Source organism: Corythoichthys intestinalis, chromosome 11, assembly GCF_030265065.1.
Source record: "Corythoichthys intestinalis isolate RoL2023-P3 chromosome 11, ASM3026506v1, whole genome shotgun sequence".
Classification (NCBI taxonomy): Eukaryota; Metazoa; Chordata; class Actinopteri; order Syngnathiformes; family Syngnathidae; genus Corythoichthys; species Corythoichthys intestinalis.
This window is the reverse complement of record NC_080405.1, coordinates 39,503,306-39,524,772: the sequence shown is the minus strand read 5'-3', so window position 1 is coordinate 39,524,772 and position 21,467 is coordinate 39,503,306. Positions and strand designations below refer to the sequence as shown.

Here is a 21,467-nt window from a genome sequence, read left to right as displayed (position 1 = left end):
ATTCAAACGGCCGTCGGTCGCCACCTCGCTGCTTCAGAACACTCCTCCCTCTCGTTCGGTGGAACCTCGCACGGCAGTTATATTTATTTAAAAAAAAAAAAAACGCATGTTGTGCTTCCACTGTGACTTCGAAAGGGTTCGTTTGATTTGTGTTTTTTTTCATGGAGCTTCCGTTTTGAAAAAGGACAAGAAATGATGGAAATATAGACATAAACAAATGATCCATGCAGCGTTTTAATGTTTTTTTGAGAGGACAATAAAACTATAAAACTTAAATGACAATATCTCACGTTTTAGTTCGTCGATTGACTTCAAATAACAACGAGAGTAAACCGCAACTTCCGCACTTTAAAACAAGACCAACCAACGGCATGTGGGTGACATAATTAAAACGCGAGGGCGCTTCAAAGACGACGTGCGCTGAGGACGCGCCGGCGCGTCCTTCGACTCTCAAGGGTTAATTAAGTTAATATTCAGGAAAGCCCAGACCCCAATTTGTTTGTCTTTTTTGATGTCCCGTTCCCAAGCAAATGTGTACATGCAGGTTAAGTTGTTATATCGTCTCTACCAATGTTGAGACCAAACCTACGCCCTTGCTTTAGAGCAGGGGTGTCCAAACTTTTAGCAAAGGGGGCCAGATTTGGTGTGGTAAAAATGTGGGGGGCCGACCTTGGCTGACGTCCTTTACGTAGAACAATATATTTGAGCAAATTTTAGCAAGCCATTCTGTGTGTCACATTTACTTCAGAATTTTTTTAAATTAATAATTTCAACAAATCTCGCAACTAGCCTTTGTGGCGTTCTCTTTCGACTCTCGGATTCTTGCAAAATACTGCTGCTGTGAAATTAAATTAGCTTCAAGTTGCTTCAATTTCTCGCTGCGTATCTTCCCTGTAATCTTGTCGTACATGTCAGCGTGTCTTGTTTGGTAATATCGCCTCACATTGAACTCTCTAAAAACAGCGACTATCTCTTTGCAAACGAGGCAGACACAAATGGTGCATATTTTAGTGAAAAAATAGTCCAATTTCCACCTATCCTTGAAGCTTTGGCCGTCGCAGTCAACTTTCATTTTTTTATTGTTGATTGTCGCCATTTTAGAAAATTGGAAGTCAAGGGTCACACGGGGTAATGTGGCTTAGAGTACTGCTGATTTTTAGTGGGTAAATGAGGAGCAGCATTTAGTATGTAAGCTACTTCATTTTCTGGTAGCAGTACTGCTTGACCAATTTATTAATCTGTGTGCGGGCCAGACGTTATTGATCTTATGACAGAGGCTGGGGGCCGGATGAAATTTGACCACGGGCCGCATTTGGCCCCCGGGCCGCACTTTGGACATGTCTGCTTTAGAGTGTTACTTGGGGCCGTAGGTTAACCAATGTATTTGTTTTATTCATTTTCATTTTAATAACATTATATTAATTGATATTTTATTTCCATTAATATAAAAGAATGTTTAAAAATACATTTGGTATTAATATTTTAAATTATTTTTCTTTCTATAGACAAATTTCCGAAGACTGGGTGTTTTTGTAGCCATATTGCTGCTGTGTTATGGAAGGTATGTTCTTCCTATCCCTGCATTTTAATGTGTCCGGTGCTCAAAAAAATACCTAAGCTAGAATCTTGCGCATGAAACGGCTTGTTGCCTTTGATATTGTTATTACGATGATGATTGTAATGATGATAATCTTTAAAATTATTCACTACAACTACTGTATCTGCTGCTAGCCTGTTGCTAATCAGTACGTGTAGATGGCATAATTTGTCATTTCACCTAATTTTAGTCACTCAAGCTCAAGTGGCCGGCGTATCAATCTATAACTCGTGTCAACACAGGCTGACAGGTTGTTATAATTTTGCCCATGAATGATCAACAAAGTGATAAAAACAATCATACAATCTCATCCACGTCGTGCTAAATCCATTTTTGTAGATTCCGTGGGTTCCTCTGGCTTGATTTTGCAGTTTTAACTTTGTCAACACAATGCTTACTTCAACCGTAATTCATGTTGATCTTTTCAAACCGGATGTTCGGAGCAGACATTTTGCATGATGGCGCCGCCCATATTTCGCTCTGGAAATTTGTCTATTATGATAATAATAATAATTAATATTTAGTTTTTCTTTTTTAAATGCCCAAAAATATTCACTCAGGTCTTAGGTGTCAACTATTGAATAGCTGTCCACAGTAGTGCCGAATGTCCCTGTTTTAGTTTCATTCATCCGTAAATCCATGACAACATGATAATCTAAACCATCTCATCCCACATAAATTTCCAGGCCATGTGTTGCATTGACATGACATCACCAAGCAAATAACAACATGGCTGACTTCCTGTCATAAATATTATTAAAACATTGTTAATGATGTCACCAGAGTTACTACATCTGTGATTTGTTTTCCAGTGAGTATTTACTGCATCATATAACTATTCAGTGTGAATGGTAAGAAAGGCTAAATAATTATAATAATAATATTTTAAGACGTTCAAAGCTGGTGGCTGCTTTAGTTCACTTCCCAGCATGGGTATGACAAATCTCACACTATTTTTTTATGTTGTTCATTAAAAAAATACTTTGAAGTTCAGTCACAGCATGGATGCTTAATTAATTAAACAACTGCTTGGTGACAAAAGTCATTATAGTGTCTGACTGAATAGACAACACAGTGGAGAAGAGATGCAAAAACAGAGAGTTGTTTGCTTCTTGATGTGAAACTGTCAGCCTGCTTTTTGACACATTCTCACCTTACAGAGACAACAATGCCTAATCTCTCCAACCTGGCCATTGACAGAAGCTTAAAAAGACTCTCTTACGACTTTCACACGCATACAAACACATACACTGGAAGTTCAAGGGATACAAAGGTCGGGTGTTACTGTTGGTGGTTGGGTGTGGGGGTCGCGCATATGTCACCAAAGTCTGAGGCAACTGGTGATGTCATGGATGAGCCTTTCCCACAGAGGCGTCAACACTACTGTTACTCTCTTTCAAAGACTGTTTACATGGTAGGGTTCAGGCCATTTATTAAACATAAATTGTTTTTATCTTACTATTTTAGAAAGCAGGGTTGTGAAGAGAAACCACTTTTCCGAACGTGGAACGCGGGCTTTCACTAAAACATAAGCTGTATACATATCGTGAAAATATTAAGAGACAGTTTTTATAATATCTACTGAAGAAAAAAGTCATTTTTTTTGTTTTCACAGGTTCTTTTATTCTCTTAACGAACAAGAGATGACGAGACACAATTCAGAAACAAAAAGGAAGCATTAATAACCTAAGGTACTGTATATGGCGGAAAACACGGACAAGACTGAAAAAGCAGTTTCTGCTCTTGCACTCCTCTTTAAAAGAAACTGCGATATTTAAAGCCAAAACAACTGTTGTGTTTAATAGAACAACATGTCTATATTCTGGCATATCAGATTCGTAGCGCAATAAGCCCCCAAACTATTTTTAATTTGTCCGTTTTACCCTGGAAACCCCGTTTACAGACGTCGCGCAACCGCCTTTGTTTCAACCCAGCCATTAAACAAAGGTAATTAATTATTATTATTATTATAATTATTATTTATTGTTCAAAATGTCTGTCATTTTTATCTTAGAATCATTAATTGATGTCTAATATTTTGTTTTAAAAAAAAAACGACTTTAAAAAATTATTCATTTGCATATCTTAAACTTTTGAACAAATTACGTCACAATGAAAAAAATGGCGTCTGTAAAAAAGTCACAGATATCTACCTCATAACTATCGCTTAATTGTATTTTTTTTTTTCGTTATTGTCGCATTTTCTCTGATATGTTAGATGATAAATAATGGATCCAAACAAAGAAAAATAAAATTAAATTAAAAAAAAACATTTAAAAGGGTAAATATATGAAAAAGAACATCTCGACCACTCCTTGATGTCTGCAATTTCTGCATTGCAACCCTTGTTATATTACCATGTTTCACCCATAAAATCCCCCAAAAATCCAGCTGTGGCCATTCACAGCTGTGTCTTGACACTCAGTGAGTTTTTGGATTGAAACAAGATAAGTTCACAATAATATCTCGTTAAAGTCATGGCGTCTGTAATTTTGCTCTCGCGTGTTCTCACCTCCAGATAGAGTTTTGCTGTTTAAAAAACATTCAAACAAAACAAACAACAACAAAAAAGCCCTCCTCTTCAAAATCTTTATTCCCCCAGAAAATTGAGATTTTAAGCTTTCCAATGATGTATCACACATGCATGCAATTTTGAAATTTGGCCAAATTGGGGTCTCAGAACGGAACTTCAAGTCACCTGAGTGTTTTCAGCCATATACATTTATTAAGTAAAGAGTAATTTGAAGTCGAACGATCGCGACAGTTTCTGCATCGACCTTTGAATTCATCCAGTTTATCTTGGCATAATGCCAAAACAAGTAACCAAATGGGGTCCTTTCCTGGAAAAAGAAGTTACTTTTGGTCCTGACAGTGCAGGATACGCAGGTAGCAATTGACCTTCCGGACAAATTTACAAATAAGGCAAATAAGGACATGACATTTGAAAAGCTTTTGGAAGATATGACTTGAGGCAGGCATGTGCTTTAACGAGTAAATATCCTTATGCTGCTTCACAATTGCCATTCTGGACCATGTAAAATAATATTTGGATTCTCAGATCACAGATTTTTTTACCCCTACCGGGGGCTTATTTAAATAATTGGCTGCCAATATGGATTGGACGTCTAGTACCGTCAATGGCGTTGGTATATATGAGCATTGAGCATGAGCACGGCTAGCTCCTCCAGTTTAAATGAATCTGACGTCTATTGCTGTCAGTGACATGCAACGATTTAAATACTATGAAAAAATCTCAACTTTAGAGTGTTACTTTGGGCAGTAATCAAAGTGCATTTCTGTTTGTAGTCATTATAATTTCATTAATTTAGTTTTCATTAACATTATATTCATTCATTAATGTATTTATAATTATTTATACTGTATAAAAAACAATAATGATTAGTAATGAAAATAATAATAGTATTTTTAAAAATATATTTTTTAATGACAAAAAATAGTCACTTGTCCTATAAACTGTTAAGTGTCAGCTTTTGAATAGCTGTCCCCTCTAGCGACAACTGTCCCTAAAAAGGTTAAAAGTTTAAAAGTTTTAACAACCAGTACAGTATTTAACTGTAATTCTTGATTAGATTAGATTATCAAAATTTAACAAAACCTCAACTTAGATAATAACTCAATCAAAATTGTTCCCAAATAAATGCTTATAAAAAACTATTCCAAATAAATGTAATTGCAAATCTTTTGTACTTAAATACAATTAATTTGTGCTCAACATTAAGCATGGTCAAACAAAGGAAAAAATTGAGGTGGCTTTTACATTTAATTCAATAACTCCATCAGCTGTAGTGAAGTTTTATTCCCACCACAATTTGCAAATCATTACCCAAACTTGCTGTGCAGATTTTTAACCTATCCATGCAGTTAGATTTTATGTATTGATATTTTGATTCATAAGTCATACTAAAGATCTGTCTTCAGTACAAATGTGTGCAGATGGCTTTGTTGTTCTTAAAGGCTTTGAGGTCCACTCAATGTTTTCTCACAGCCTACTAGAAGTCACAGCCAATGTTGTGGCTAATTTGCAAACCAAACATATTGCTATCGCTTTGAGAGGCACCTCCATAAATGAATCCACACAGCCAGCCCCCTTCCAGCTAACCGCCCCCTCTATAATGTGAGTGTGGTGCACGACTAAACCCTGAATGCTCTTTAGTGGTCACACTTTTCCCAAACGCCTTGCAGCTGCTCCTATTGTGGCTCCATAGGGAGAGCTCCTTCGCCATTTCTTTGGGCCTCCTGTCGTCGTTGGGGCCTCACACAGATTCAAACAGAGGGTGTGTGACCCTGACAATATAGGACGCCATGACATCATGTGTCTTCTGTGGGTAAAAAAAAAATAATGATAGGATTCCATTGCATGAACAAAAAGAGGCAGTTGGTTAGATTCTAGGAGCTTGATGTCGATGGAAGACATTATTTTGGTTGGTGTTAAATCTTAACAGCATTTTGGGGTTGATATCAGCAGCATATTTGCAACTCCCCCCCCATAATGTCCTCTGCTGATTAAATTTTTTAAAAAATTTATTTTCATCTAAAATAAGTTTTTTCTTCTTCCCACTCACTTTGCAGTGCAAATACTGGTCCTTCTAATAAAATTAGCATAATGTGATTAAGTTAATTATTTTCTGTAATGTACTGCCTGGTTCATTACTCAAAACCGCAATCATGGGCAAGACTGCCGACCTGACTGCTGTTCCAAAAGGCCATCATTGACACCTTCAAGCAAGAGGCTAAGACACAGAAATACATTTCTGAGCGAATAGGCTGTTCCCAGAGTGCTGTATCAAGGCACCTCAGTGGGAAGTCTGTGGGAAGGAAAAAGTGTGGCAGCAAACGCTGAACAACCAGAAGAGGTGATCGCACCCTGAGAAAGATTGTGGAGAAGGGCCGATTCCAGACCTTGGGGGACCTGCAGAAACAGTGAACTGAGTCTGGAGTAGAAACATCCAGAGCCACCGTGCACAGGCGTGTGCTGGAAATGGGCTAAAGGTGCCGCATTCCCCAGGTCAAGCCACTTTTGAACATGAAACAGTGGCAGAAGCGCCTAACCTGGGCTACAGAGAAGCAGCACTGGACTGTTGCTCAGTGGTCCAAAGTGCTTCTTTCAGATGAAAGGAAATTTTGCATGTCATTCGGACATCAAGGTGCCAGAGTTTGGAGGAAGACTGAGGAGAAGGAAATGCCAAAATGCCTGAAGTCCAGTGTCAACTACCCACAGTCGGTGATGGTCTGGGGTGCCATGTCAGCTGCTGATGTTGGTCTACTGTGTTTTATCAAGGGCAGGGTCAATGCAGCTAGCTATCAGGAGATTTTGGCGCACTTCATGCTTCCATCTGCTGAAAAGCTTTGTGGAGATGAAGATTTCATTTTTCAGCACGACCTGCTCACAGTGCCAAAACCACTGGTAAATGGTTTACTGACCATGGAATTACTGTGCTCAATTGGCCTGCCAACTCTCCTGACCTGAACCCCATAGGGAATCTGTGGGATATTGTGAAGAGGAAGTTGAGAGACACCAGACCCAACACTGTGGATGAGCTTAAGGCCGCTATCGAAGCATCCTGGGGCTCCATAACACCTCAGCAGTGCCACAGGCTGATTGCCTCCATGCCACAGTGAAGCAGTCATTTCTGCAAAAGAATTCCCGACCAAGTATTGAGTGCATAGCTGATATAATTAATTGAAGGTTGACTTTTTTGTATTAAAAAACACTTTTTGTATTGGTCGGATGAAATATGCTATTTTTTTAGATAGGGATTTTTGTTTTTTATTGACTTTTTTGCCAAAATCATCAATATTAAAACAATAAAAGGCTTGAACTACTTCAGTTGTGTGTGATGAATCTAAAATATATGAAAGTCTAAAGTTTATTAGTACATTACAGAAAATAATGAACATTATCACAATATGCAAATATTTTGAGAAGGACTAGTAATTTGTTGAATTATACTGTATTTCTGTTTCTTTGTGCATGCTCGAAATAAAAAAGCTTCATCTTCATCATCATCATCATCATCATCTGACTTATGAGAACATGATTGTCCAAATCCAATGTACACTGCAAAAATAAACCTGCTAGTAGTCATGCCAACTAACGAAATTCAAATTCTCAAATTCTTAAGTTCTGTTCATTCACTTGTCATTTTCATTATTCCTAACTCAATTTATCAAGTTCATACTGTTAAAGCAACACTAGGTAACTTTTAAAAAACATTTTAATACGATTTGTGATAATACGTTGACTGAAAAGTTGAATGCCACCTTTTTTATATCTTGAGGGGGTCTGTATCGCTTTCACCGGCACTAATTAACTTTGAGGAAGGTGGCAGGAACCCTGCCACACACACAAAAAACCTACAAATTTGCTGACTGCTTTACGGCATACGTCACTTGACCCTTTCACCATTCATTATAAAGACAGGAGTCAATGCGAATGCTTTTGCTTGAATTCTGCAAAGATGACAGAGCAACAAAAGAGACAAAATGTTGGCGTGACGCCCTCCCACTCCTCAACCGAAATTGTCAGGGTTCAGGTGGGGTGGTGGGGTAAGCCACACTAAGGCAACGTCTACACTAGGACAGATAATTTCTCCAGGGTATTTTGCCGACTGTTTTCATACCTGTCCATAGACTTCATAATATCTTTAGATCACAAGGTACGCCTGTATTTGCGCAAATTACACATGTGTAGAAAGGAGCAGCCTCATATGTTGGTCATCGCCAGCGCGGTATACCTATGAACTAGAAACTCATTGCTCGCTGGTGGCAAATTTTGAAATTATACCTTCTAGACCAGGGGTTCCCAAACTATTCCACATCGGGCCACTGTGGGCACTGGATTTCTTTCCAACAAAACAGGACAACACATGTGTACCAATCTGGTGTTTTACAAGTGTAATCAGTTGATTGTAGTCAGTTGCTGCTTGTTTTAGCAGAAACGGTCTGTACTTGATCGGTAGGAACAAAAACCAGGACTCACAGAGAGGACCGGTTTTGGAACCACTGTTCTAGAGGGTCATTATTTTGTGATCACTGTTTTTTTTCGTGAACGCATCACGCAGGAATGAGAGTGAAGGGAGAGCACACTCGGCGTTTATGAGCAGTTGCCAAGTTGTGATTGAAATAATTTATTAGAAAACAAAGAAAGCCTGACATTGTTACTTGGGATGTTGCAATCGATGCTTAGTTGTGCTCTCACCACTTGGAAAATAACAGAGAGAAGCATATGGTGTGGCGCTGCGTATATTTCCTGGAAGTCGCAACCAGGAGTGCTTGTGCATTACAGTGGTGATCCTGGAGATGGCGACAGTTTTGACAGGCAGAAATGTCATAGAAAAAAACCTCTTTGACCGGGGGTACCATGCAGGTCACTTTTTGGGGTTTAATGTTCCTCTATGCATTTTTATATACTCATGTTCGGTCAGCATTGAGTTAGGAGGGGCCAGCCCCACAGCTGGCTGATCGGAGACAACGCGTGAGAAGACCTCTGTAAAAAACGCTCATCTTCGCATCATCCGCGATGGAAGGATGGATCATCCGCCTTCATTTTTTCATGCTTCATGCTGTCATGCCGCACTAAAAATGGCGACGGCATGATGTCACTTCCTTAGTATCCGATTGTAGTACAGAGACAGCAGTCCATATGTAATATTACCCGCCAACATTATCCGTCTAAAAACTAATCCGGCTAATAGGCATACTAGTGTAGCCGACATGGTGTACAATTCAACTAATTAAACGTTTAATGCCATTATGCGTCCTAGTGTAAACGTAGCCTAAGCCGCACGGTTGCTAACAGTCATAAGCTACAGTGTATCACAAAAAGTGAGTACACCCCTCGCATTTCTGCAGATATTTAAGTACATCTTTTCATGGGACAACACTGCCAAAATGACACTTTGACATAATGAAAAGTAGTTTGTGTGCACCAAAACTGAAGTTACCAAGTGCTGCTTTAACCTGTTTAAATAAGTTGAGTTGAATTAACTTGCATGCCTGGTTAAGTTTGTACTTAAATATATGAGTAAACTGAACTTGAAATATATTGTGTGAACTTAGCCTCGTTCCCGATGCCTTCAAAACAGCACGTTGGCAAATAAAGTCAGCCAAAGCTTTAGCTTAGTACAGTAGTCTGCATGCTCCACTGGACCGGTTTATACATTTACTTAAATTGACGTCCAGTTCACCAGTTGGCTGTCATTGACGATGACGACAAACATCCAGGTCATTTAAACTGGGAGGAATGGTCACGTTTCAGTGCCATTGACAGCACTAGACGTCCAATCAATTTTGACTGTGAGGGGCAAATGAGCCAGGGAGTTCAAACTAGTGAAATTTAAAATGTTGAGTTTTAAAGATGAACTTTTTTGTTTGTTTTTCAAATTCAAGCTTGAGCATAACATATACTTTATTCTTTTGGTAGCTAGCTATAGTATTTTTTTGACTTCTTTTTAAAGTAAATGTAGAGAATTCAATTCAATTGAGAACACAAAAATGTACAGTTAAAACATTTATTCAAACAGGTATAAAAACATTTAAATGGACATATGCAAAAATAGAGAAATATATTACTTTAGTTTAATAAATATGTCATATAGCAATCATTGCAGATAACTGCCCACCACGGGGCTTGCAGTACACAGTACAGAAACATGAGGTATTTAACGGTCACTTTCCCCATCGCGTCAGGATCGTTTCATCTAGCAAAGGCAGACATTTGCATTCAAATTGGCCTCTTCTGCCAAATCCACACTAAACAATGGGGATACATTCATTGTTCTTCAAATGAAGCATTAACTTGTCAGCATAGGTTAATAGTTAGATCCCTTAACTAGGAAACAAAATATAGACATATGGGAGGTCAACATTCCTGAGATTGCTGTTAGCCCTCTGATTTGTTTCTAATAAATGATTATGATTATCAACTGCATTTGCTTTCATGTAGCAGAATCCTTGAATATAAAATATTCATATACGTCAATACTGCTTGTTGGTAGCTGCCACATTTCCCTTTGAATTGAAGTTGGGGAAACAAGGTTACAGAGTCAAAAATGCACATAGTGCAGTGATACCAGCACCACTGTTTCAGAGTCATCAGTTGTTGAGTTATTGTTTGCGTACATATATTTAAGTCCCATTATCTATGTATCAGCAGCTAGGAGAGGTAGTGATAGGACTATGGAGGAAGGAGAGCTGACTGGGGGCCGAATGTACTGGGATGGACACGGGGAAATTGAAAACTGTGTTGCCGTTGCCAATGGCTGGACTTCCTGCCTCTGACGAGCAGGTTGAAGAGGCGAGCACCTGAGACTCAAATTGTAGGAGCTGACCCATGAAGCTAAAGTTAGGCGAGATGATGCTGCGGCGCTGCTTCACGAACTCGAAAGCCTCGTCCAGTTTCACGCGGTTGGTGCGCATGAGGTAGGCGAGGCAGATGGTGGCTGAACGGGAAATGCCCGCTTGACAGTGGACGAACACACGACCTCCGTTATTCCTGACAGAATCTGTACAGAGAAAACACATGGCAAAGTTAGCACAGAGCAATAAAGCAGTTCATAGATTCCAAAAAAACAACAGTCCTTATAGCTGGAAATTCAATTCAACGGACCATTAAAACACAGGAGCATGCTTAATGGGTCTGTGGGGGTGTCAGTCTGTTGGGGTCACCTCCAAAAAGGGGGGGTGGCGCATGTATACAAAGAAGAGGAACAAACCCCCCGCCAAGCATATTGATCTAGGAGGAAGGCCGCCAGTGAGTGAGAAGAAGTCTCCTTTTGTGAAGCCACGACAAAAGGACGGCGCGGAGCCAAGCTGAACTCACAGTTGTCGCGGCCTGGCAACTCATTTAAAAAGAAGTGTGTGTGTGTGTGTGTGTTATGTTAGGGGGGTGATGATGTAACCATGGAGGCCATTGCTGAGCCAGCTGGTCAGTTTTGGAGGGAACTTGTACGTATTTAAATCCTTGCGTGAAGGCGGGGGTAGGGGGTTTTGGAAGGTAGCAGCTGTGACACCCATTCACTTTGCTATTAACAGAAACAGCGCATGGAAGAGTATTAAAATATATACTAACCGATAAACTCAATCGCCTCATTAAACCAAGAGCTGATGTCCGCTTTGTGGTTGTCCTCCACAGGGATGCTCTTGTACAGAAAGGAGTCCTCAAAGTGGTTGGGGCAATTGGCAGAAACGTTTATAAGGGCGGTGATCCCTAGCATGTCCAGCATGTCTTTTCGCGACGCGTGGTAAGCGCTACCGAGGTAAAGGAAGGGTAAGATCTCCACAGGACCTCCCTGCAAAGAGGACAAGTAAAAACAGTCAGTTAGGGAGATGAAAAGTTAAATCTGCTGTGATTGCGTTTAAATGGCAAGTGACTATTGGTAATTAAAAAAAAATAAAATAAAGCCTCATGAAGATGAAGACATCACATCTGAGGTCATGTCTCAATCAAAATTATATTATTGTTATTATTACAAATCAATTATTAAATAATTGCCTGCCATTGACTAGAATATATGTCATATTCATTTAAACTGAGAGGACTGGCTCCCAGCCAAAATAGACTGGATATCAAGCCCCGTCAATGGTAGCCAATGAGTTAAATGAGTGTCCTTTTAGGTTTTAAGGAAATGAAACAAACCTGATCATAAAGTGGTGTGCTGCATGGACTACAGCTTGAATCTGCACTTCCTGGGTGACTGGAGTTTAGAGGTAAACTGAGCCCCTGTGAGGGAGAAGGCTTGGTGCACATGTCTGGATACTCTTTGGAAAATGTTTCAAATCCACCTAATGAGCAAAATAAAAAAATAAATAAAACAATAAGATGGCACGTCACAAATACATACTTAACCATAAAAGGGAACAACTGGATTGTAACAGAGAAGCTAGGGTCTATTTCGGAATTGTTTACAACAGTACCAGCTGGTACGGTGACAGCTGAAATCCACATTTGTTGCCACGCACGCACATAAACAAAACTTTAAATTACCTTTAAGAATGAAAACACTTGCTCCGCAGGGGTCCCGACTTAGGGCTGCCACAGCCAGCATCAAAGTCCCATCTTTCTTGGCTTGGCTTAAATCACAACTATGTTCGTCCAGAAGAACCACCGACTGGTAGTCGCCGCTCATTAGCCGGCTCCTGGTGTCCTCGTTGGGGACGATGTGTTCGAGTCCCAAGCCGCCCCTGGCTCGCCGTCGCACGATGGTGCTAAAGCGGACATTGGTGGAGGCCGCGATGTGGGAGCTGTTAAAAGACAGGAACGAACGGCAGTCCAGCACCAAGCAGCCCGGAGCGTCGGCCTCCAGCAGACCACGGAGGGACGCACAGTCGATGGTGGGCACCTCCATTATGACCATAGTAGGGCGACGGGAGAGAAAAGTTAAATCCAAATACATATAGCTTGAAGCGTGAGGCGGTGGTGAGCGGCTGATTGTAGTCTCCTCTCTTGCCGATGAAAACAACAACTTCTTCAGATAGACAAAAAGTAACTGAAAAGTGCTCGCAGCGTCTTCTTGAGCGTATCCGCGGTTGTTAGCTCTTCTTCCCTATTATTCTGTAACAGTTGTTTGCCGCGATGTAACTGTGGGAGACGTGTAGAAGCACTTTTTATATATACGGCCACAGCTTGTGAATGAGGCATCTGACGTCACAAGCCCGCCCCACTGGCGCCCTGCCAGAGTTCGTGACGTCAAAGGCACGCGCCTGCCCGCACTGAAACGACCCACACAAGCGCGCGCACGATTTCAGTACATTTTGGCCCGAGGCACGCTCACGTCGTCCGCGTACACGTTTATTCAGCTGTTTCTTCTCAGCGCCGTCACGTACGGCACGGCAAATATTTTGTGTCGTCGACGGCAAATCTTTCTCAAAAAAAAAAAAAAAAAAAAAAAAACACAAACTTTGGGACAACTTGGAAAAGAAATATACCCATACCCCAAAAATTAAATTAAAAAAAAAATAATAATAAATAAACAAGATAAAAAGTACCTACTTCCATTGTTTTTAGTAGCCTACGGATGATTTGCATTTTCGAATGAATCTTTACATTATTTGTACTTCTTTGCAAATGTACTGTATATCTTTTCCAAGTTTCTAAAGTTCAACTAGTCTTTCTTACTGACCCTTTGATGTTCTTTTAGCTTCCCCTCAACAAAGTACTGTAATTGGATGAAAAGTGTAGGGGCATTATCAGGTCAAACATTTCAAGTTATGTAAACTTTAGGGCAGACCATTGTGATGAGTTTATGGCATATTATAAGTCATATATTTGGTCATATCTCCCAATAGGAATGACGTAATAAATAAATTAAAAAAAAGAGCACAGCTGTATATACAGTGATCCCTCGTTTTTCACGGTTAATGGGGGCCAGAACTTGCTGCAATAAGTGAAAAAACCCCAAAGTAGCGCCCCCCCCCCCAAATATACATTTTTGTGTGTGTGTGTTCAATGTATTTATTCAGATTTAGCATTGGAAAAAGATACATATAACAATATAACACGTTTTTTTCCCCTTTTTTCCCAAAGTGTAATGCAAAAAAACCTTTTATTTATAAATATGTATTTTAATAAATGTTTTTTAGCAATTCAAATGTAATCATTATGATAGGTTATAAACATTTTACTGTACTTTTACGTGTATTTTTTAAAAACAAGAATAAAGTAGAAAAATGCTTGTCTTTATTCAATGCTTGTTTGAGTGAGTCTACTCAAATCCACTCAAGCTGCTCACTTACACACAATAACCTGCCACAGCAACTGTTTTTAACAAATTAAACGATGATTGACACGTGTGGCGCTTTGAAGTTCGTGTATCTGGCAAGCTCAAACCCAAACGACTGTCAATCATTGTTAACTTTAGTAAGCAACTCCAGTGCACTGTCTGACCAACAAAGAGCAGCAGCAGGGAGAGTGAGGCTATGTGATCGGCTCAGGACAGGTCATCGGTATTTATATATTTATTTATTTTATTATTATTATTTTTTTAAAATTTAAAAATCCGCGATGGAATGAGGGCACGAAGTTTGAAGGGCAACGTAGCGAGGAATTACTGTATACATTTTTCATCTCTTGAAAGATAATGCCTTGTCATAACGGAACTTTAGAATATACTTGTATGAATAAAAACAGGAACAATGAGTGGGGTAAAAAATATAAATACACGGGAAAATTGTGTGATTAAAAAAAAAAAATAAAAGTAGATAAAAACAGTACTAATTACAATATATGGTGTTGCAAGTTGGTTTCTGCTGAGTTAAATTAGTCTGTGCTTTAGCACAATTTAAAGATATGGTGTAATATACAGTATTTTGAAACTGACTGCAGTATTGGTAAGTTATTACACCGGTGTGAAAAGTGTTTGAAGATACCTGTTGATGTGATCGTATCTAAGCATAATATTGCACAATGAAAGTCGTCTAATAATAACTGAAAAACACACTTTATCAGTATCTTTTTTGTTCAAATTAGACATAAACTTGATAGATGCCTGAAATTTGTGATTTTTAAGATTTTAGAAGACAACATATTTACCATGAATCATTCTTGTAAGCTTAATTAAGCCAGAGATGGGGAATATTTTCTGTCGCTGAATCTGTTGCCACCGTTGTTAATGCTCCTGGCTTTACATTCGTCCATGTCATGGTTTTTATTCACCTCTCAAGATCGTATAATCTTATTAAATCAACATTACCACTCTCTATTTGTGAGTGTGTGTGTTTTTGTTTTAAAAATATTTTTATTATTTATGTTGTGTCGTCATCTGTGGAGGTTTAAAAAAAGAATATAATAACAAATTAAGGAGTCTAAAGCTTGGTAAAAAGTCAAGATGAAACTTCATTTGAGTTAAGTATACATACCTGAAAAATCTACTACGTTAATAAAACATTTGAAGTTGAGTACTCTGACCACTGGTGTTGACTCCCCTTAGCGGTTAGTCATTTTAATCACATGATGGTGACTTCATCGCATGAACATACTCATCGCTAAATGAAAAGATGTGTTTTCTGATGAAATTTCAAGTCAATATTTGAGTTTACACATTCAAATGTGCATCAATATTGGTGCTGGATTAATCACACATTCACAATAATTCCTCAGTCTACACTATATTGAATTAATTTAAATGTTTACTGAAACTGTCACTTATGCTAAGAGTGGAAAAGTTTTCAAATACTAATATAATGTCACCTGCATTCTTTACATTTTAGGTACATAATGCTCTAAATGATTTTTTGTTTTGTGACTTGCTGAAATATACATACAGTATGATACAAATAAGAATATAAACCTAAACATATACCTGCCTGCTGGTCGTTTCATCTTTTGACAGTAAGCAATTTGTCGAATTTTCCATGATGTTAGCGCATAACTAGATTTCTGTTTTGCCTCTTGAACTGAGGGTTGACAAATAAGAAAATAATATGTAAATACTGGCACGGGGGCTATAAACATTTATTCTTTGTTTTTATTAGTCGGAGGTACATAATGTTCAATGCCCCGAGAGGGAAGGCAAACCATAAAAGTTAATCACTGTATAGAAATCTTAAGTCCAGTAAATTTCCACACGCTGAGTACCAAAACATGTACAGGTCTTCCAGGAAGACAACAGCAGATGGAGAGCTTTTTGAACTTCCAGTTCTGTCATATTTAATGTAACATTATTGGGAATAAGCTTTATTTCATGTTGATAACTCACTTGGAGATACCCATTTGCTAATTTAATGACTCATAATGAGCCTTGCTGTCTCATCATAAGGAAACAGCAGGGTCATTGTTGACAACAGGCAGAGGGTGTGTTCTACTCTTTTGTGACATAAAGCTGCTCAGGCTAACCGCCAGGATGTTTTTTGTTCTGTAATGAGTGTTTAGACAGTAAACTCTTACAAGCAAATCAAATATTGACTCTTAATTCCAGTATGTTTTTTAAGTTTCAGCTCAATATGCCTTACTGTCTACCTGTAAATCAAGTGATGAGCATACTCTTATCTAGATTTACAGTACGTCTGCCAAGTTTTATCTTTTGAAAAGACCTTAAATAAGGGCGATGACCTCATTCTCACTTCAGAGAAACCTGAGTAGGACTATCAATCCACATCCATGCTATTATGACCTTTTGTTTTGCCTTAGCAAAAGAAAGGATAATGGACCTGTTATGTGAGAAAGGGGGCGAAAAAACCTAAAGGCCTGAAATGTAACTAATCACAACAAAGTGCAAAAACTCTCCAGCCGGTTTAACCTAACGCTCCTGTGAGATGAGTCAACAGTTAACCAAATGCAACAAAGCTGGAATGTTGCACACTTCTAAGGGGAGGAGGGGTTGGCGACAATCTGTTTCCAAACATTTTGTCTTATATAAATGAGTGTAACTTCCACCAAGTCATGATGAGTGGCGTGAGCAAAATTCACTACACTTTTTTATAGTGACCAGCTACAAAATTCCCTTATAAAATTATAAGCTGCGCAGTTACAGTCCAGTACTTTCACATACTGTATATCTCAAGTCAGCAGTAGTGGAAAATTTTAAATCGGATGTGGGTGTCTTTCAAAAATATTTTCCTTTTATAACAGTAAACCAGGTTTGAAAAAAGTCTTGAAAATATAGTCAAGCTTCCCTCATCTCTAATTACTGTCTTCATACAGAAAGGGAAGTGAAACAGTCGACAGACCTTCTTGCTGTCATCCCTGTCTGTTTACTGTCATTGTCACTATAGACAACCAACCATGAGCAATCATGGGAAAACACACAGCCTAAATTGAACAACTGACACGTTTTCTTACTGGAATGTGTCTTAAACATCTTGTGCGTAGAACTTAAAAAAAAATAACAATGACACATATTTTGACAATTTAATATAACTTAACAGGGGAAATTTTCTGTTTCTGTTTTGCTGTAGTAAGCTGAAAACTATACAGCTTAGCTCCTACAAACTTTGCACACAACCATTCTTGTATAATATTAAAGGAACAGCAATATTTAAAGTGATCCTTGATTGAATATTTCCATTAAAATGTGTATCATATTTTAACTGGTGATATTCTGGGAAATATTTAATTAAGAGCCTATATATATTTTTGCAATAAATCGTGAGGATAAGAGGTGGAATTGGTTCAGTTCACTTCATTATTCCTAATAAGTGTTACACTAGTATTGTGTATTGCACGATGTCCTTATTTGATCTGTTTATGAATGAGATTTCAAAAAAAGATGTCAAACGTGATTATACTACTCAAACATATCTGTGTTGACTCAAACAAGAAAGTACTGGTCCTTATACTGTTCAAATATGAAGGATTTACGCTTTTTGTCGTCTTTTTAAAAAGGATTTTTCGATGTCTTTTTACTTTCAGTATTATTCAATTTCCTATTTAATTTTTTAATTTTCTATTTCAATTGACTGTTTTCGTTATTTATTGGGTTTTGCTGATCTTTTTGTCTTTTCAAACATCAATGTTTATATCATTTTATTTCTTCTTATATTTGTATTTTCTATTTTCATTGACAGTTTTTGTTTTATTTGTCTTTTTATAATGATTATTATCTGATTCTAATGCAATTAAAAGTACTTTGAATTAAGTTGTGTTCAAATTTTTATGTAAGAATAAATTTGCCTAGCCTTTCCAAATATTTTCTTTTGTACTGCTAGTTTTTTTGTCCCAACGCATACGACTTATGTAGTTCGTAGTTTATTTATTAATTTGTTTATTTATTTATTCATTCATTCATTCATTCATTTATCTTTAAAAACCCTTTCGTAGTTATTTTTTTACAAATCATTTCAGGGACTACAGACAGCTATTCAACAGTTGATTTTGTACAATGTACTCTATGAAGAGTAATACAACACTTTAAAAAACGCAAATTGTTTTATAAATTGTTTGATAATTAAAAAAAATATATTTGAATGACGCGTTTTTCTCATTAATACATACTTCAAATCTTCTTATAATAATAATAAAAAAAAAAAAAAAAATTAAAAAACAAAACAAATCTCGACCGGTTTTTGCAACCGGAAACAGAATCACAACCAACCGGAAGAAGCTCTCCACCAATCACAGAGTGCAAAGCGTCCTAATCTGACGTCAACCCCGGTACCGATGAAGAACCGGTAGCTTTGAGAAGAATAGTGTGCTCTCCGTTGTGTGATTTTGTTTAATAATACAGTAGACTGCACAAGCATCATGCCTTTCGATGTCAGGAGGTGAGTACTCAGCTTTCGCTACTGTTTTGGTTCGGACGGGAGGCTGATATTAGCATCCCTGGAGCTTCTTGAGAGAATGAACGGTGACCGACCACCGAGTAAAAGTTGCTCCCGTGGTCACGTCTGGCATGAAGAGGTTTCAATGGGACATTGTTGCCACTGCCTGGTCTTTTTTCTCACGTATGAGTCCTGAAACGCTTAATGCTTGCCAGGAATAAGACAACAAAATTAAGTAGCCTCAGATTTTTAGCGCTAAAGCAGATCTCTTCATCTGCATATTTAATGTACACACACGAGTGATCGTTGTGAATAATATTGCCAAACTAAAGCATTAAAGTCTCCGACTACACATGATTGTTTTTGCTGCAACAGTCAGTTTGTTGGCATTGCATATACCTGAGCACAAGACGTAATGGTCCCTGTGGCAGAGCTGTTTAAACTGTCAATAATGCACACCCTTAATCTAAACAAAGTAAAAAGGATGTTTGCACTAAACGATGTGGTCAATTAAAAATCCAGATTTTCCAAGAACCACAGAATATGGTGTTTTACAGTTATATACTGTATATACCAAATCTACTAAATGATATCATATATGTAGGTATATAAGTTATCTCTATTATGGCTGCTTAATGCGGCTTGTCCAATATGTCAAAGGCAAGACATTTTGCAATAAATTGTGCAATGCATGCCAAACCTATTTAATGTTTACAGATAATTCAAAATGGAAAACAACATTTAACTTGTTCTGTTCTGTTCTGTTTTTATTTATTTATTGTTGTTATTTGTTGCATCTGGCAAGGTGAATTCATGGCAAGGTGAATTCAGAGAGGTGTCTCGTATCTGTTGTTTGTGGTTGCAACTCGCTTCAAACGAAAATCACGTATGTGCGTGACATTGACCTGATGTGATGTGGTAAGATGGCATCTGCAAGAAAAACTGAAAAAGAAAAGAAAAACCTGGTATTTCTCAAAAACGTATTTACCCAATACATTGGAAATCGAAAATCACATTGTGAAATGTGTATCGTGTCACTTCAGATCGAAATATATTGATATAAGAATAATATTGCCCAACTCTAGAGTTTATCTTTTCACCAGGATAACACGTTTGAGTTTACCTTTTAACATATTTAAATAATCAGCAGTTAAACACTGGTTTTTACAAATGTAGCTTTTTCTTGCAGGAACCTCTTAAAATCTTATATCTAAAACCATGCATTCCTGCCATCAGCTGCATTAGTTTTATTGCTTCGAAGTTTATACTCAATTTGGAGCTGCATCAGACCATCTTCTATCCTTTTCCTGATTTAAAAAGAAAAAAAAAACTGATTGACATGTTAACTCGTCCTTTGCATCGAACATTTGGAGTCTAATTTACAAGTTCTCATCTTTGGCGGTGAAGTAGGAAAGAGGGTGGGGGTGGTGATGTGCAAAGCTGCATTGAGTTTGTTGGATGCACAGATTAGAATTAGATAACAGTGTTATTTTGTGATGCAACATATAATTGCTTAGGGAAGTTATCGACGTCGGTACTGTACATTTGTCTTCAGCGATGTGTCTGCGTATGAACTTCTGGCTCTCATTGGTAAAATGATTAGGTGTTTGTTCTGCAGGATGAGATGTCTCTCTATCCACCTAGCCCTAAAATGGTCTGATTGCATCAAAACAAGAGTTAGAAAGCATTAAGTTATAACTCTTCTTCCTGAGGATATTTTTTAAATTATGCAGAGAATAAATTTCTGTTTTCAATACTGGAAAAGAAAACGTACTTTACAACCATGTTTGTCAAAATAGGTGTTTATTGTTGAGCAATACAGCAATCTACTGGATAGTTTTGGTTGTGACAGACTGGTTGTGTAACAAGGTGGTTGTTATCAGGTGGTCAAATCCTGTTTCGATACTTCACAGACTCATCCACAACTTGAATTGCAACACTAGGCCACAACTCCATTGACCGATTCATTTTTGTAGGTTTCACCATCATGTCACACCTCACACTTAATTGCGCCATAAGGTGAAGCGTACATCTTCCCAGAAACATGTGCCGTACAGGATGTCCGATTGCACAAAATACATCAAACGTGTGATTTTTTTTTTTTAAATGAACATTTACAAAAATTTGGTGATGTCATTTGATAATGTAAACGAGTGATCACAGAATTTTTCTCTTGAGGTTATCCACCCTATCTGCACTACTTGTTATCATACCATTTGCACAATGCCAATTCAGTCAAGGCTAAAATAGCTTTAAACATTTGATTCCATTCTAGTCATTTATTTTGATTACAATGATGCTCTGGTTTTTGTGAATGTAATGATAGACTACCAAGAACTGTTCATCCTTGAAAAATATAGTATTTAAACCTCATCACGTCATTGTCCATTCAAACAAACGATGCAAAGAGTGACATTTGGTGTCATATATATATTTTTTTTAAATCAGAGGTGTACGTTGCCAACTACTTGTCGTACTCTTACTCAACAGTGCTTTTGTCATCAATTTTATTGCACTGCTTCATAGTTTAAAAAAAAAAATTTTTTTTTATAAAACCATTAACTCCATAGTAGCTACACTATTAAGCAGACATGATATGATTTAAAGAAGATAAAGAAATAAGATGAATGACACAAAAATTTCATAATCTTTAGCA

The 21,467-nt window shown here is 37.8% G+C and overlaps 2 protein-coding genes across 3 annotated transcripts in view; one reads left to right on the top strand and one right to left on the bottom strand.

Annotated features, from left to right (window-relative positions):
* Positions 1–10,114: 10,114 nt before the first annotated feature.
* On the bottom strand, positions 10,115–13,221 carry dusp1 (dual specificity phosphatase 1). The gene is made up of 4 exons (XM_057850920.1): positions 12,603–13,221; positions 12,255–12,400; positions 11,688–11,907; positions 10,115–11,121 (listed from the first exon to the last, which is right to left on the bottom strand). Exons 1-4 carry the CDS (start codon positions 13,009–13,011, stop codon positions 10,766–10,768), a joined length of 1,131 nt encoding a protein of 376 aa, XP_057706903.1. The 5' UTR covers positions 13,012–13,221; the 3' UTR covers positions 10,115–10,765.
* Positions 13,222–18,672: 5,451 nt separating this feature from the next.
* Positions 18,673–21,467, top strand: part of ergic1 (endoplasmic reticulum-golgi intermediate compartment 1) — a 49,510-nt gene continuing 46,715 nt past the window's right edge. The window contains exon 1 of one of the 2 annotated variants that reach the window (XM_057850922.1): positions 18,673–18,814. In XM_057850922.1, coding sequence (XP_057706905.1) covers positions 18,795–18,814 — 20 coding nt within the window. In that variant the 5' untranslated portion in view covers positions 18,673–18,794. The remainder of the gene's footprint in view (positions 18,815–21,467) is intronic. The other variant, XM_057850923.1, reaches the window with a different exon arrangement.

What these genes read in the sequence shown, in the direction of transcription:
- dusp1 (XM_057850920.1), bottom strand. Translation starts at nt 13,011, where the DNA reads ATGTATTTGGATTTAACTTTTCTCTCCCGTCGCCCTACTATGGTCATA. An exon ending in AAGTGTTTTCATTCTTAAAG is followed by an intron (nt 12,401 to 12,602) that starts GTAATTTAAAGT and finishes TTTGCTCATTAG; the next exon opens with GTGGATTTGAAACATTTTCC. An exon ending in GCACACCACTTTATGATCAG is followed by an intron (nt 11,908 to 12,254) that starts GTTTGTTTCATT and finishes TCCTCTTTGCAG; the next exon opens with GGAGGTCCTGTGGAGATCTT.